Source organism: Anabas testudineus, chromosome 22 (assembly GCF_900324465.2).
Source record: "Anabas testudineus chromosome 22, fAnaTes1.2, whole genome shotgun sequence".
In the NCBI taxonomy this organism is placed as follows: Eukaryota; Metazoa; Chordata; class Actinopteri; order Anabantiformes; family Anabantidae; genus Anabas; species Anabas testudineus.
In genome coordinates this window covers 6,348,619-6,364,595 of record NC_046630.1, presented here as the reverse complement: position 1 = coordinate 6,364,595, position 15,977 = coordinate 6,348,619, and the positions used below count along the sequence as shown (strand labels likewise).

At 43.3% G+C, this 15,977-nt stretch overlaps 1 protein-coding gene across 1 annotated transcript; it reads left to right on the top strand.

Annotated features, from left to right (window-relative positions):
- Positions 1 to 570: 570 nt before the first annotated feature.
- On the top strand, positions 571 to 12,119 carry plppr3a (phospholipid phosphatase related 3a). The gene is made up of 9 exons (XM_026340130.1): positions 571 to 678; positions 3,889 to 3,992; positions 4,344 to 4,529; positions 5,642 to 5,771; positions 6,390 to 6,585; positions 7,283 to 7,340; positions 8,930 to 9,103; positions 10,013 to 10,852; positions 11,249 to 12,119. The coding sequence occupies exons 2-9, from the start codon at positions 3,912 to 3,914 to the stop codon at positions 12,116 to 12,118; spliced, it is 2,535 nt and encodes an 844-aa protein (XP_026195915.1). The 5' UTR covers positions 571 to 678; positions 3,889 to 3,911; the 3' UTR covers position 12,119.
- The last annotated feature ends 3,858 nt before the right edge of the window (positions 12,120 to 15,977 follow it).

Below are 15,977 nucleotides of genomic sequence, written 5' to 3'. Positions count from 1 at the left end.
ACTGTCTCCTCCCCCCACCATAAGCGCACAAGCCACACACTCTCCTCCCCCTGCACCCCCCTCTTCTCCTCCACACTCCCAGCTCGCCCCCCCCCCTTTTGCCTTTGTGTATGTGTGTGTGTATGGATGTGTGCGCTGTGGAGCTGACTGCGCACCCGAAAACCGTGTGGCGGATGCTTTGCATAGAAAATGAGCCTTTTTTTTTTTTTGGAATTTCAAATTTATATTGTAGAGAAAACTGGAAAATCTGCAGGTGCCACTGAAGAGGAGTAACCGGGTGGACCCACGTGAATCTCTCACTTTTCCAATGCCAGGAAATAAAAAGAAGAGGAGCGCGTTACCAGCCAGAGCCGCAAACTGGACTTTCCACCATCAGCAAGCCTCCTGTTTCTCCTCTCTCTCGCCATTCCTGTTCCTCCTCCTGTAGGTCTCCCCACCTCCTCCCATCCAACCTCCTTTTTTTTTTTCCAGCCTCCCTCAGTGATCCCAGAATAGCCTCGTACCGGAGCGGTTTCTAAATATCAGGTGCAGGTTTGGGGATTTTCGGGGTGACTTGGGAACAAGCAGGAGATGGATTAAAGGCACGGCGCGCCGCAAAACTGGAGCAGCACGCAAGACCACGCCGGGGGGGAAGGGGGCGACGGGACTCGGTGAATTCACGGAGCCCCCGGGACAGAGGTGAGTGCTCAGGCTTGTCCGGCAGCATTGTGGCTCGCTCCTCCGCATGCAGCCCCCCCAGAAACCCTCCTACCGCTCCTCCTGACACGAGCTTGGGAGGCGAGCGAGGAAAATTCAGCACATGGTCTTCACGTTTTCATAATTGATGATCTCATACGCAATCTGCAGATTTCTACTTGTGGTGGAGTAACAGCTCTGTTTTTAATACTCTGCCTTCTATACGGTGGCTGCTCTGAAATACTGATAATGAAATGTGGACAAATCTCCATCAGAAGTCGAGAAAACATCAGTTACACTGCATGTTCACAAATGACCCCCCACCCGTGTATTTATTAGACTGAATACTAAGATGGGTTAAGATGGGTTCACCCGTCCTCCACATTAGGTGCATATCATCGTATGGCTCTCGGTCTCTGCTTGTTCAGGGCCCTGTCTGGCTTTGCAGCAGCCAACACTGTAACTTTTTATGATGGTTGGAAAGATGAGTGCATGATCAGTGGAAACTAGATGTGCTGCTGAGTTACACCTGCTGTTCATCTCCCTTAATTCCGTTTCAAGTTCATGTTTGTGAATCAAGGCTCCTAAAAACAGCAGTGTCCGTTAATGGTCTATTCCATTTTTATTGTTTAGTCAATGATCTGTTGGGGGACACTATGGACTCAAAACCCCGTCCACATACTCAAGTGAACAGTGAATCGTCTTATATATTTTGCACTCATTACATCCGAACTCAGTTTCACTCAGGTAGGCACATTTTGGACCAGTCTTTTGGTGGTCCAACGTGTGCCATTTTTAGTTGTCTAGTGGTTGTTAAACCTGTGATTGTATTTAACAGTGCAGAAACGTGGCCACTCAAGATTCTCTGGAGGTTTGTGGTGGCTTAAGACTTGTTATAGTGGTGTTTCCCCTTCATTCCTCACCCATAATTTAAACTATACTGTGTTTAAGTCTATGCTTGTCTCTAATGCCTCCATCCACATTGCTGTGTCGGTGGCCACTTGTGTTTTCTTTGCTGCCTGACAAACTTGCAGTTAGTTTTTGCTGACTGCAGGCCATGCAACCCACCTCATTCACACACACACGCAATGTACACGAACTGCTTCGACTATACACACATTCAAAGACTCCCATGATGTCGTTTGAGTAACACAGCAACACGAGCAGCTCAGACTACAAACAATTTGCAGTCGTGCACACATATGGACATACCCCAGAGGACAAATTCTGGTGTGTGAGATAAACAATCCTCTTTTATTCAGAAAAGAAGCTCATTGTGTGTGTGTTTGCCTTGTATGAGCTGGGGTGAGGTTTAAGTGCTGACTAGAGTGGGTCACAGAGACCAAGTGGCTGGGAGAGTGAGACCCGGGACCCAGTATCTTCTTAAGCTGCTTTCAACTACACTGGAATCCATCCATCCCAATACCCTTCACCTCTCTGATCCTCAACCCCACCCTCTTGACCCTCCTCCACCACCAGACATAAACACACAAAGTTAAGCTTCACTCTTCTTCGTTTCAGTTCCTTTTTTTTTTAAATCATTCTTCTTCTTTACGTCTTTGATCTTTGCTTATCTTGTCCCAGTCTTCTTCTATGTTTCTCTCCCCTTCCTCTTCTCCCTCCATCTCCTCTCCTCTTCAATACATTTCTAGCGGTCATGGAAATTAGACTATAGAGGTCTTTGATTCTCTCTGCCTTACATCGCCTCAGGGTCAGGCCCTCTTATCTCTTAGAGAAAGGGGAGACAGAAACAGACAGAACGGATGATGGACATAAAATAAACAGGGGAAGAGGTAGACAGAGGTGGAAACCAGGGAGAACAGATGGAGAGAGAGAATGGAAGATGAAAAATGGAGGTCACAAAAGCAGAGATTTGTAGACAGATATACTGCAAAATGCCAAGCAGCGAAGAGAACAAAAGGTAAAGACAAGCCTGGTGCAAGGGAAATAAGCAAACCTAAACAAACTCTGCAAAAGACAATAAAATGGAGAGACAGAAGTACAGAGAGGCAGAAGATGACAGAGGCGCAGAGAGATAGAGACGCCTTGACAGCTTTCAGCAAATATGAGCTTCATGAAGGAGTAGTAGTATTTTTGGATTGAAGCCTCAGATCCTCCGGTTTAATGCTCATATCCAAGCTGCTTTAAATGTGACCATTTTATGTGTCAAGAAAGGGAAAGAAATCTAATAGAATTTGGTATTTACAAAATCATAGGGGAGGCCAGAGCGCTCCACTGAAACCCGGTCTGTACAGTATAGTAACATTTTAGACGGGCAGAAGGTGGAGCAGGTGCCGTTGCATGTTTTAGAGAATGATGCCTCTGAGTTTTTGCACAAATAAAATTCTTCCTTTCATTATATCAGGCAGTATGTGCAAAGAGCAAAGTGAAGCTAAAAGAAAGAGGGGTTTGCTTGGAAGAGGAAAAACGTACAGTGGTGGGAAGAAAAGGAGAGAAGTAAAATGGGACAGGAGAAGAGGTAGAGTGGTGCAGAAAAAAGGACAGAGATGCACAGATAGGACAGTTAGAGATGGGGAGAAATAGGGAGCTATAGGGCGAGTTGTAAATATTTAACTCTGTTTAATTTTCCATTTGAGCTCTTGGCTCATATTTCTCTCGGAGGCCTTCTGATTGCCTACAGGTTACTGATAGCTGCAGATGTCTGAGTGTGCGAGATGGATTCATTTTAGCGTAAAACACCCCTCTGGAATTGAAATAGTTCCCTTTGTGTTTAGAATTACATCTTTCTGTTTGATTTTAGCCTGGCCTAACCTTCACCGTTCAGCATCTTATTAGCCTTGTGTGTTTCTCTGTCTGAGGGCATGTGAATCTGAATCTGTGTGCATATTTCAGCAAATCATTGACTGTGGTTATTAAATGTGCAGTTGCAGAATTAATTGTGTATGCGAAAACTAATAGTGCACCTCATTACCAAGCAGCACTATAACAAAATTGCTCAGAATGCATTTAAATGTGCGCAACACAAGGTCTCGTTCTTCAGACGAATGCATTTTAATTTGTGGAACATAAAATTGCTTAGACTTTACCAGCCATTGAAAACTTTTTTTAACCCATGTTTCATTCATCAGTTAACACCAGGCTTGGCAGAAATTTCAACAACTTTTTAATGATTTCAGAAATTTTCAGAGTGGAAATTTAAGAAACTACTCCGAAGCTCCTCTGACATCTCTTCATAATCTGTTATCTGAACAGGCTGTGACTGGTCCCACCCCAAGATGGCATCCCCCAAAAACAAAGCAAAGAAGAAACCACCAAAAGACAGTATGACGCTGCTACCATGCTTTTATTTTGTAGAGGTAAGTGTGGATTGGATGTAGTGATGAATCACCTTTTTTATATAAAACCACTTTGTTTCAGTACATTTACCGCAGCAACCGCTAATCATTCTTTTTCAAGGTTGAGATTATAGCTGTAGTGAGTTAATCTGGAGGCATCTGACTGAGATTCTCACAGCAATTTTTCTCTCTTTGCTTTTGTGTGTTTTTAAGGATGTGTAAGGCTATTTTTATGATGATAATTGAGATAAAACATGTGATGAATCACCCCTCTCCAAGCAGATATTAAATGCTAGTCGCTCTTTGCTGTGACCTTGTTCATGACGTGTGTGTGTGTGTGTGCACACTTTGGTGCACATGCCTTGTGTGTAGCTCCCCATCGTCCTGTCCTCCTTGGTCTCCTTGTACTTCCTGGAGCTGACAGATGTGCTGTCCCCAGCGATGGTCGGCTTCCGTTGCCATGATCGTGACCTCTCCATGCCCTACGTGGAGACGGGCGATGAGCTCATCCCACTGCTGATGCTGCTGAGTTTGGCCTTTGCTGGTCCTGCAGCATCTGTAAGTCCATCACACACAACACACACACACAATACACACACATACAGGTGAGGGTCGTTGATGAGCTTGAGGTCCCTGCAAAAGTGAGGAAAATTTAAGGGAATACTTTGCTTTTGCTGTCAATACCTTAAGTATATATAGTAATTAAAATTACATACAAATACAAATGAATATTTTGATACAGGGTTTTGTTTCTGGCCACCTTATGAATGTGAATTCAATATGGACTGCACCAACGACTTTCTAGTTGACTGTCTTTCAGCTCAGTGCTGGTCAGGTAGCCTTTAGTAGGTATATCAGATCTTTTTTTATTTTACTAAAACCTGCTAACACAGCTGGAAACCGAACTAATGAGAGCAGCCGTTGCCAAATGTAGGCAGTAAAGCTGGAAGGTTCCATGTAGCTGCAGAGTTGAGTGATTATTCTCTGTGGGTTAGTCACAGAGCAACACATGTCGTGCACTGCTGCAATGTTCATATAAAATATTCACCAGTCAAGCCTTTCAAGAACCAAAATCCATCCATTATTTGAGTTACCAGGATAAAAAATCATATCAGAGGATCAGTGACCTAATATGTGCCCGAGTTCTGCACATAAATCACACAGAAACTGTTGTTTACAGACAAATATATAGATTATAGCAAATATGCAAACACTCACAAAGCAAATTCAGTCTCCACTCAGAAATGCAGAATCAATAAACACATTTCTCACATTACACATTGATGAATACACACACCTGGCATTCCAATACACAGTCAAACACACCAAGGCCCCCTCCGATCAATACGCACACCTTGCTAATCCATTTGCAGCTTGTAAACGAGCAGGCCTCACCAACACATCTATCACTCCGATTGGAAGTGATCTACTACTCGATAGCACTTTGCCTCCATTCTCTCTCCGTGGCTCGCTCTCGCCAGAGATCATGAACACAAGAAGCATGTGGGTAGCTGACATTAATAGCACTTTAACCATTTTTCTCTCAGTTAAGTGGGGACTACGTGACAGAGAAGTAACATATTCCTAAATGTTGGTGTGTGGGTGTGTATTTCGTTTCTCTCTCTTTCTTTTTTTTTTTTTTTTACCTGCTTTTCTCTCTCTGTGTGTAGATTATGATGGGAGAGGGCCTGATGTACTGTATGCAGTCCAAGCTAAAGACTTGCCCCAAGTCGGAGAGCAGCATCAATGCTGGAGGCTGCAGCTTCAACTCCTTCCTACGCAGAACTGTGCGATTTGTCGGTATGTCCAACTTCCGCGTCTTTTTTTGGAAAAGGTGTTAAGATCAGAGTCTAATTCAAAGCATCCAACAAAGTGAACTTCAAGCATGCAGCTATAATCCAAAACTAACATTGAAGTGTTAAAGATAACCCACAAATTTGTCATTACAAAAGTCTCCATGTGTTTTTTGTTTGTTTTTTGGTTCAGTTCATGCTTATTAATAGTTAGGAATTAAAAACTGTTGTTTTTAAGATGGAAACTAGACAAATTAATCTACTTACTCACTGAGCCCGCAACTTTATTCCAATTTTTAGAGTAGGGAAATAAGCTAATTACATGCATTAAATGAAGGGTGACTTAAAAGAAAATAGGCACGAGATAATGCTCCATGGCAAATATCCTGAGGCAGACTCTGAGCTTTGAAGTGAAAACAGTAATTAATTCACCTTGCCAGACTTGAGTGTCTGCAGAAATCCTCCTAACGTAATAAACTGAAGACTTGTGGTGTCACTGCAGGTTGTTGGAGCAGGTTTAACCTTGTTTTTGACTGTAGGTGTTCATAAGTGTAGCAGCTCGATGTGAGACAACCAGCAGGGTGTTTTAATAAATTTACCAGGGCTGTTCTTACCTCTCCCTCAGGTGTTCATGTGTTCGGTCTCCTGGCAACAGCCCTGGTGACAGATGTCATACAGTTAGCTACTGGTTACCACGCCCCCTTCTTCCTCACTGTCTGTCAGCCCAATTACACAGCTCCAGGAGTGTCATGTGACAACAATGCCTACATTACGCAGGACATCTGCATGGGGAAAGACCAGTATGCCATCATGTCGGCTAGGTAAGACCTGCACAACAGATGCATAGAACCCCCTACAATATACTATACAACCCATTTCATGGACATACCTGTGGGTGAGCATCTGCTCATATGTGTTTTATCAGAAAATGCTACAGAACACATCGTGTTACAAGGATTACAGATGTTTTACGGTGATTTGCACAGTATGCTGCAAACTGCTGCACACCACTGTCATATGAGAGTTTATGCAAACTATAAAGGTGTTGAGTTATCAAAACTAATTTGCATTTGAAAAGGATTACAGGTTATTAAAATAGCTAAGGAGTGAATTTTCTCTTGTTACAGTGGCATTTTTAAAATAATACACTGTTTACTTATTTAAGAAATGCTTCTCAATAATTATTGTGTCTCACTTGTAGGCGTTGTGGCTAAGTGTGTTAGTTCAGGCAAACAAACAAGCTCCAACATTTGGACATTACACAGGCAAAATAAGTGCATATAGATATAATCTTATTAGTGGAAATGCACATTTGAACTGCTACTTGTGAGGACTCACTGACATCATGCGTTAGTTCCTAATCCACAATCTTAAACTAATAGTTTGACACTTTGCATAGTTTGTTTATTATTGTGGTGATAACCACACTCAGAATTCACACTCAAACCTGTTTTATAAATCTCTTTGTGTCTTTGTCTTCACTCTGTCATACTTAACTCTCCTGCTTTCTGCCCTCAGGAAAACCTTTCCATCCCAGCATGCAACACTCTCTGGATTCGCTGCTGTCTACATCTCCGTAAGCACTTGTTCCTCACTTGCCTTCTGCGTATTTTTACCTCAGTGTATTTCCATCATATGTTTGCATTATGCTTTTTCCAGGCATGCTGAATCTGTCTCGTTTTTTTGGTTGTAGATTAAGTTAGATTATGTTTATTTAGTTTACTTTTATTATTATTCATATCCTTTAATTATGTATTTAATGGAATATGTATTGATTAGGTTATTTTCTTTATCAGTTCTTTGTGGTCCTTAAAACTGTCCAGCTGATAATCTCCTTACTGTTAACAAACACTGCTGCTGGAAACCAAAAAATTAGTGATGAATTCACTGTCAGCTCATACATAAATCGCAATTGTGCTCTACGTGTTTAGTCAGTGAGATATTTCCCAGTTGCCAATAACAGCCATTTATTCTCACATTAAAAGAACAACAGAAACCGTCTTTTAAGGTCAGTTTCTTTGCTGCATCCTAGTACACTGGGTAGCTTTTGGACATTGTGCCGACTGCAGCAGTTTGAACTGTGTGGCAAAGTCGCACTGTAATTTTTCCATGAGCTAACACCCTCTCACATGCACACAGACACATCTTTTTACACTAATGGCTATAACAAGCTACTGGCTACATCAATGCTGCCTCAGTGCCTCGCACTCATTAAAACTCACTGGACAGATTTCTGATCACAGAAAAAGGCAGGAAAGCAGGAGAAAAGCAGCAGTTTGGGTCGGGTTACAAAACGCCATCTAATAAAAACACACACATACAGTGTTAGATCATTTTCTTCAGTATTGTTCGTTACTGCCTACCACATTAATTTATTTTTGTTGTATTCGGTCTAATAACTCTAAATCTGCTAAAACTGAGCAGATACTGTAAACGTCATATCACTTCACAGACAGAACCTTGACTTAAGAAGCGTTGACAAATCATATTGCTCAGAAAATAACTGAAACATCACATTGCTGACAGGCTTTATTCCCATCTCGCTTCAAGACAAGTAGGATTTGTATAGTCAGTACTAGATGGACAAGCTTGTTAAAATGGATATTTTTGCAAAGCCTGCGTCTCTGTCACTCAGCTGTCTCCCATTTTATGTAATCGAAACATAGTGCGCATGCAGAGAATGTGGATGTAATTGTAAATATAATCTCTTTGCCTCTCTCTCTCTCACCTGCTCTTGCTTAATGACCCATTTAACCTCATATGCAGCAAGCAAAAAAACTCTTAACAGCCAATCAAGATGGAGTTATTTTCATCCAGAAATTTCATGAAACAAGAAAAAAGTTAAATCACTTTCTTTCTTGTTAGATGAGAAGGCAGAGACGCTCTCATGTCTGGTAAATACGAAGTTAAAGCCAGTGGCCAATTAGCTTATCTTAGCATAAATAAGCATATTCCTCAAAATGTCAACCATTTCATTAAAGAACACAATTTTAGATGCAAGGGATGATATTTGCAATATGTTTACTCCACCCCTGTAGTTATCTTACTCTACTTATGTGAATCTTTTGTTGATGTGTGCCATAATGTCTTTTAATCTCTACCCCAGCCTCCATATGGATAAGCTGTCTGTAGTTCTCTAATTTATGTATACGTCTCGCTCCACAGATGTATTTTAATGCCAGCATCAGCAGCACAACAAAGCTGCTGAAGCCGCTGCTGGTGTTTGCCTTCTGCATGGCGGCGGGCCTTGCTGGGCTGACACAGATAACTCAGTACCGCAGTCACCCCATAGACGTCTACGTGGGATATGTCATAGGAGCTGGCGTCGGAGTTTATCTGGTTAGTTAAACGAAGTGCACAAAAACCAGGAGCATAACATGAACATAAAATGAATCAGCCTTGTCACCTTATGTTGCTAAAAATCAGTTTGAGAAATTCAATTAATTTGCTGTCTCAAGCTCAGAAACTCAATGAAAGACATTTGAACAAGTAAAATTGTCCTGAATTGGATTTTATATGTCAGACTTTAGTTTGGGAAATTAGTGCCAGCATATGTTTGAATACATTTAGGGATTTGTTTTGTCTCCAGGGAGTAGTTAACAGTCAGCATGCAGCGTGGTGCGAATGACAAAAGACCAAAATAGTTTCTGTTTAATGAAGTGCTTTAGTTGCTTTGCTGTGACTGAATTGTCCCTTTGTCTTATTCTAACTCTATCACAGCTTTTTCTACCAACTGCTTTTTTTCCCGTCACCTCTCCTCTCCATGAGGCTTCCATACTTTTCTCTCCCAACAGTTTTTTTTTTTGGCAGACTATATATAGCCCTTTCTATTATGGAAGGAAGAGATAGAAAATGAATAATCCACTAAGAATTATGTGGAACAATTTCACACTTCCCTTTAAGAAAAGTTGTCGTTGCCATTTTCCACGCTTCTCTCCTCCTCTTACTCTCTTTCTGTCTCGTCTTTCACTTTTTCCTGCTTTTCTTCCTGTCGTTAAAGGATGAATCCCGAGAGACAGGGAAGAGAATGATTCATGCTGACTTCAGACTAAACAAAAAGAAGAAGAGATACTTATTCATGCACTTGCTCCCAACTAATAGGAATATCAATTTTTTCCCTCCTGAAGATTAAAGAAAATACATTTTCATGCTTCAGTCTTTATTAAACATACTGGCTGCTTCTATGTCCTTATTATTTCTGTCTCATCTCATTTCTCTCCCTCCCTGTTTCCCTCTGTCCCCTGTCAGGCTGTGTATGCAGTGGGAAACTTCAAAGCATCAGAAGAAGATGCTTCCTCTTTACATAGATTGGCCCCAGCTCAGCAGAAGGACAGCCTGAGGGTGCTGAGCCAGCGGAGTCATGACTCCCTGTACAGGAAGACTCCCAGGGTGTCTGAGAGCAGAGAGGAACTGGGCACTGGGCTTGGGTCCGGGGCTCGTAGTAAGGTGAGGAGGGAGAAGGCATCCCTTGCTTCCCTCAAGCGAGCAAGTGCTGATGTGGAGCTCCTGGCAACCCGGGGTCCTATGGGCAAGGAAACCATGGTAACCTTCAGCAACACACTGCCTCGAGTTGCAAACGGCAACAGCCCCATATCCCCCACAGAGGAACCGCTTACCACGCAGCGCCACATGACCTTCCATGTGCCCTTTGACCCCCAGAGGTCTCGGCAGCTGGTCTCTGAGTGGAAGCAGCGTTCACTGGAGGTTCGCAGCCAGAGCTCAAGGGAAGAGGAGGAGGGAACGGACGCAAGAGATGGAGGAGATGAGTTGGAAGCAGCAGAAGAAGGAGGAGGAGGAGGAGACCAAACGATGCCTTCCTCTCTTTATCCCACAGTGCAAGCCAACAAGGGCACTGCCACACCGACTGGAGCCAGGATGGTGGTGGCTCCCCCACTAGTCCACATCCCTGAGGAGGCCTCTCGGCCACCGCCTGTCTCCCCTAAAAGTGCTAAAACTCGTGCCAAGTGGCTGTCGCTCACCGAAGGAGGAGGGATAAAAGAACCTGGAACAGGGCCCATCGCTGTGTCCACTCCCCGCGTGCCCAACACGCAGCCCAGCCATCCGCCAAACCAGCAAAGAGTCACTCAGGTGAAGTAGAAATTTGAAAATGAATGCCTACAAATCATAACTACATTATTTTGGGCAGCGATGTTTCAGTGTTTCTGGCACAGAATCAGAAATCTGTCTCTGTTATAAAGCTTTAACAGCAGCCAGACTCTTTGTGCGCTACATCTCTTATTTATTTTGTGGGTAAAGCCAAAGCAGGAGGAGCAATTTCATTGATTAGTTTCAAAACACTCACACAAGGATTCAACAACAATAATTATAGTTGGTATTTAAATTGTATTAAACTCTCCCAGTGGGAGTTTTTGCTGTCCAGCCAAACACTGGGTTAACTAAGTCACAGAGAAATTTTGCAACAGCACAACAACACTTTCACTAGTAGCTGCTCTTATATTGATCAGATTGTCTTCTGGCCCACAGGTGATAGCGATGTCAAAGCATCATGGTCAATCCTCTTCCACTAAGACGTCAGAGGGTGGCTCCTCCTCTGGCGGTGGCTCCAACTGCTCTGAGTCTCCCTATTACCGGATCCCGTCTGATCGAGACAGCTGCACCGGGAGCAACCCAGGAAGCATCGGCGGAAGTGGGAGCATCGTCACCATCGACGCTCACGCCCCCCACCACCCGGTTGTGCGTGTGTCAGCCAGTAATGGCAAGCCGTGGGAGTGGAGGAACACCATCAGCGGGAACATGATGACCACCGACACGGCAGGAGACAAACATCGCGCCTCCCTGCAGCGGCAGGATAATGTCAGTCACTACCGGGACTACCGGACACTCCCAGGGAAAACGGACTCTCTGTGCTCCTCCTCGGCCAGCGGCAGTGCTGAAGGGGGGGTGGAGCTGCCTCCCCCACCTCTCCCCACCTTGACCTCCCCTCTGCCGCCCCCACCTCAGCTGTTGTCATCCCCTCTTCCACCGCCACCACCTCACTCGTCTTCCCCGTTGCCTCCCCCTCCGCACCCAAGCTCCTCTCCGATACCTCCACCTCTCCCTCACCCCATGCCCCTACCTCCTCACCCATCTGCCTCCCATATACCCCCACCTCCACATCCATCCTCTTCCCCACTGCCTCCTCCACCTCACCCGTCCTCCTCCATGCCACCACCTCCTCACCCATCCTGCTCCAACCCTCTTCCCCCTCCTCCACACCCCGACTTACTGATGGATGGCCACAGCCAAATGCTGTCCCGCTCCTCCACTCTGCCTCGTCAGCCTTCTGTCTCCGCCCGCAGCCATGCTGAACAGGAGCACTACTACAAGGCCATGCAGAATGAGAGGATGTTATAGTGAAGGGGAAAGAAGGGATGTCATTGTGATATCAATGATTGTACTGTAAGATACTCAGCTGAAAGAGACAGTGGAAAAAGGTTGTGGCAGGTGAAAATTTAAAGATTTATGATTTTTAAAAAATGGCAAAAGTGTAGAAACTCTGAACTAAGAACAGCAACTTGAAACTAAATGCTGGAAATGAAGTGGCAGCATGGTTAGACAGGACTATGTGGAGGTCTGGCAGCTCACACAGTCGGCTGGGGATCTAGTTTTCCCTGCCCATAACACCGACTCTACAGCCCTTACTAGGAAAAGAACATACGAGGGAAGAAAGAAGAGTTAAGGAGAGCGGCATGAAGAATTAAAATCCCCAGTTCACCTCTAGTTTCAGCACACACATCCTCTGAGTGTCTTTAAGACATATTCAAAGACGGAACGGAAGAGGCTGCAGCCGAGAGAGAGATATCACAATGAACAGTCTGGGATTTGCTAAATCATGTTTCCCTTGAGAAGGGGGATAAGAAGGAGAAAACAAAACAAACCACAGGCAATACTAGCTCTCCTTAAACTAGCGCAGCTGTTTGAGGATGCCAACCATTACACACAGAGAATTTGCTCTTGTAACTATCTGAAAAAAAATCATTCTTCAAAGAACCCAAACGCTATGAATTAATGGAACAAATGCAGTGATGTCAAGTTCACCTACAGGTTCACAAGTATTAGAAACAACCCACAAGAACACCAGTCCTTTTATCCGTCTGAATAAATATACTTAATTTTATATTTGATGCCAAGCACATCTGTCAGTATCCAGCAGAGACAGCTGACTTGGGAAGCGTTCCTTCTGAATGAGTTGTGAGGAGGACGAGGAGGGCTGGATGTGAGGAGGATCACGCACAGTTGGCCACTCTCATACAGACATCACTGAATGGATTACTGTTGTAAACACAAGGTGCAGTGGAATGGAAAGAGTGTTGTTCCTAAAGTGAAGAGGGTGACTGGACTGCACAGCACCGCGAACCAGGCAGTCAGTGTGTTGTGTGCGAAACCTGCCACGGAGCATCATGAAGCAGTGCTGAGGAGCTTAACGTCCGTTTACCAAACTATGGTAAACATGGTTTGGTTCCTCCATCACCCGCCTCATTGGCCCTTCTGCAAATCACGGTAATGGGAATGCTAATGGCAAGCTGTCCAGCCATTAGTGTAGCCCGCCATCGTCGCCAACATACACACTGGTTTAAGCTGGTGCTCGTTGAATGCAGCCAACCGACTGGTGTTGTTAGCGGTCTCTGAATATACCTGGTACCACTTTCTAACTATGCACCCTTTGTAGAGGGTTTATAAGTTGTTGCTGTATGAATGAAACAATAGATTTATATTTTATAGAATAGTAGTAAGATCATTGAAAGCAGCGTTTGGTTGTTAAACACAAAGTGAAACCAAAATCTATTAATATCTTTGCAATATTCAAAACATAAGATTTAAAATGTCCATCTATCCGTCCAGGGCAACCCCTTACTGAGTGTGCATTATTAGAAGGTGATACCAAAACCTTTAATTCTTCTTTTTGGACATAAATAAAGGTCTGATTTTTATCTGATCAGTATATCAGTAACAACCAAACAACATCCTAACATGCCAGAAGAACGTTTTACGTCATCGTGGAATCATAGATGTTCAAATGATGAGGACGTCAAAAAACATTTCTTAAGTGATTATTTAAAGATACCAGTGCTGGAATTAGTATTGTTTGAATAGTTGGATTATTTATCAATTAAAATAATCAAATATTTTGAGCTCTTAAATTCTTCATCAGCCAAAACTAGTATTTTCAACATGTCACCTTTGGCTATAGAAAACTGTGATGGTGGGTTTTCACACGTTTGTGATATAAATAATGAATAAAGGAAAATAATCAGCAGTTTCAGACATAATATTTACACTTGAATCAAAATCTAAAAGTATGGTGGACGTGCACAACCTGCTGGTGTTCTTCTAGTTCACCCAGCTTTGTGTGTATTTATACACCGTTGTATAAAAATTGGTTATAATCATTTTGTACATCTATATTTTTTTCCCATCAAATGAATCAATTAAACGACGAGTGCTTTATTTTAGCTCATACTCTAATTTTAATGAAAGCGACAGACTCAAAAATGCACAGATGAAGAATCTGGTTTCCGTCTACATACCGCGACTGAAGGATGCTCTATGTGGAACCACGTAGTCGAGTTGTGCTAGGAAGAGGCTGTGTTAAATGGATCCAGCTATGTTTTGTAGTGGAGCTTCTCTGACGAGGAGCTGGTAGATAAAGTTGATCGTCAGTTTGTGCTGCATGTGTGTACGAGCGTGTTTTTTTTTTAATAACTTCTGTGCTTTAAGTGTGCGCCGTTACCTTCGACAGACATGCTGCATTTTTTCAGTGCTGGTGATTATTGTACTACTTTTCCCATTTTGATTGTAAATACTTGATATTACCTAATATTATTAATACTGTTATTACTCCGCAGTCCTTTTTTATGGGCTAATGTTTTCTATCTGTGGTGATGTGTAACATTAATAATCTTATTGAATAAAAAAACGAAGACTTCTTAACTGAGCTTTCATCTTGTGTTACTTGAAAGCAGAGTAACAGGTGGATGCTGTTTGGCACAGCTCAAAATAGAGACAGGGTCAATGCCAGATCAGCTTTTACCGGCACTCTAATGAAAAGGATCTTCTCTATTGATTCCTGGGTTATGAGTATTTTCTTGCCCATTCATGTCGTCCACTTGCACACTAGCACTCTCACACAAGTACACACAGCCAGACGGATTCAGCACATGCAGATTGCAGTGCAGCATTTGGTCCCTTTCTGTGGGTTAGTGTCAAGTTTCTATAATAAATTTTGGTCAGTCACCACACAGCAAAGCCCCAGTTGAGGTTTATGTGTGTGTGGAAGAATCGTGGAAATTTGACTCTTGTGTGTGTTTAGTGAGATATATGTTATAGCATGATTCACATGCATTAAGGTGGATGATTATGCAGATATGAATTTGTTTGTGCACATGTGTGCAAAAGTAATACACGGTCCAAATGCTGTGAGGTCATGTCCACTCATATGTGTCAGTTTTGGGCATTTTTCTGTCACTATCCATGTGTGAGTGTTTGTTTCCGAATGTATGCATATGTAAATGTGTGTATTCAGTGCTGCAGATCATTGAGCTGTGTGATGAGACCATAGAGGCAGTGGGGGTGCAGATGGTGTACTGAGGCCTGAGGACAGTCAGCCTGTCCATGACTCACACTCAGCAAGCCAGCAGCCTTCTCTCTCTCTCTCTCTCTCTCTGTTTTCTCTCCTTGGTGGCACAGAAAGCGCAACACAGCAAGTACTGTATGTGTGTGTGCGCGACTGCGGGAGGCAACAGAAAATGCGGACCGAGCTGTCTGTATGCATGCATGTGTCTATTTTTATGACTGTGTGCTTGTGTAGACGTCTGTGTGTGTGTGTGTGTGTGTGTGTGTGTGTGGCTGGCCAGGGGAAGCTGCTGACATTCTTTTCAGCCCTGATTTACCACTGCAGCACAGCACAAAAGCCTTTTGTCCGCAGCTCCACTTTTATCTTTTTCACTTTGTCACTATCATTCTACCTGCTAACATCACACCCAGCGTCTTGTGAACCTTTACAATTGGAGGAAAAGGATTTGGAGCCTTGGTGCTTCCACGGTATCCTGATTTTCCTCCAGCTGTGTTTCCTGAATGAGGGAATTGGGTTTCAAAATGGTCATTAGGATCATTTTACTTTTGAGCGGATCAATATTTGGAGTAATTCTTCCTAAAAATCAAGTATTGATTCTTTTTAAGCCGACAGTCTTGTCAAATCCATAATACTGCTTTC

Coding starts and splice junctions, on each gene's coding strand:
- plppr3a (XM_026340130.1), top strand. CDS start 3,912: ATGGCATCCCCCAAAAACAAAGCAAAGAAGAAACCACCAAAAGACAGT. Junction 5,772..6,389: donor CAGAACTGTGCGATTTGTCG/GTATGTCCAACT, acceptor CCTCTCCCTCAG/GTGTTCATGTGTTCGGTCTC. Junction 6,586..7,282: donor TATGCCATCATGTCGGCTAG/GTAAGACCTGCA, acceptor TTCTGCCCTCAG/GAAAACCTTTCCATCCCAGC.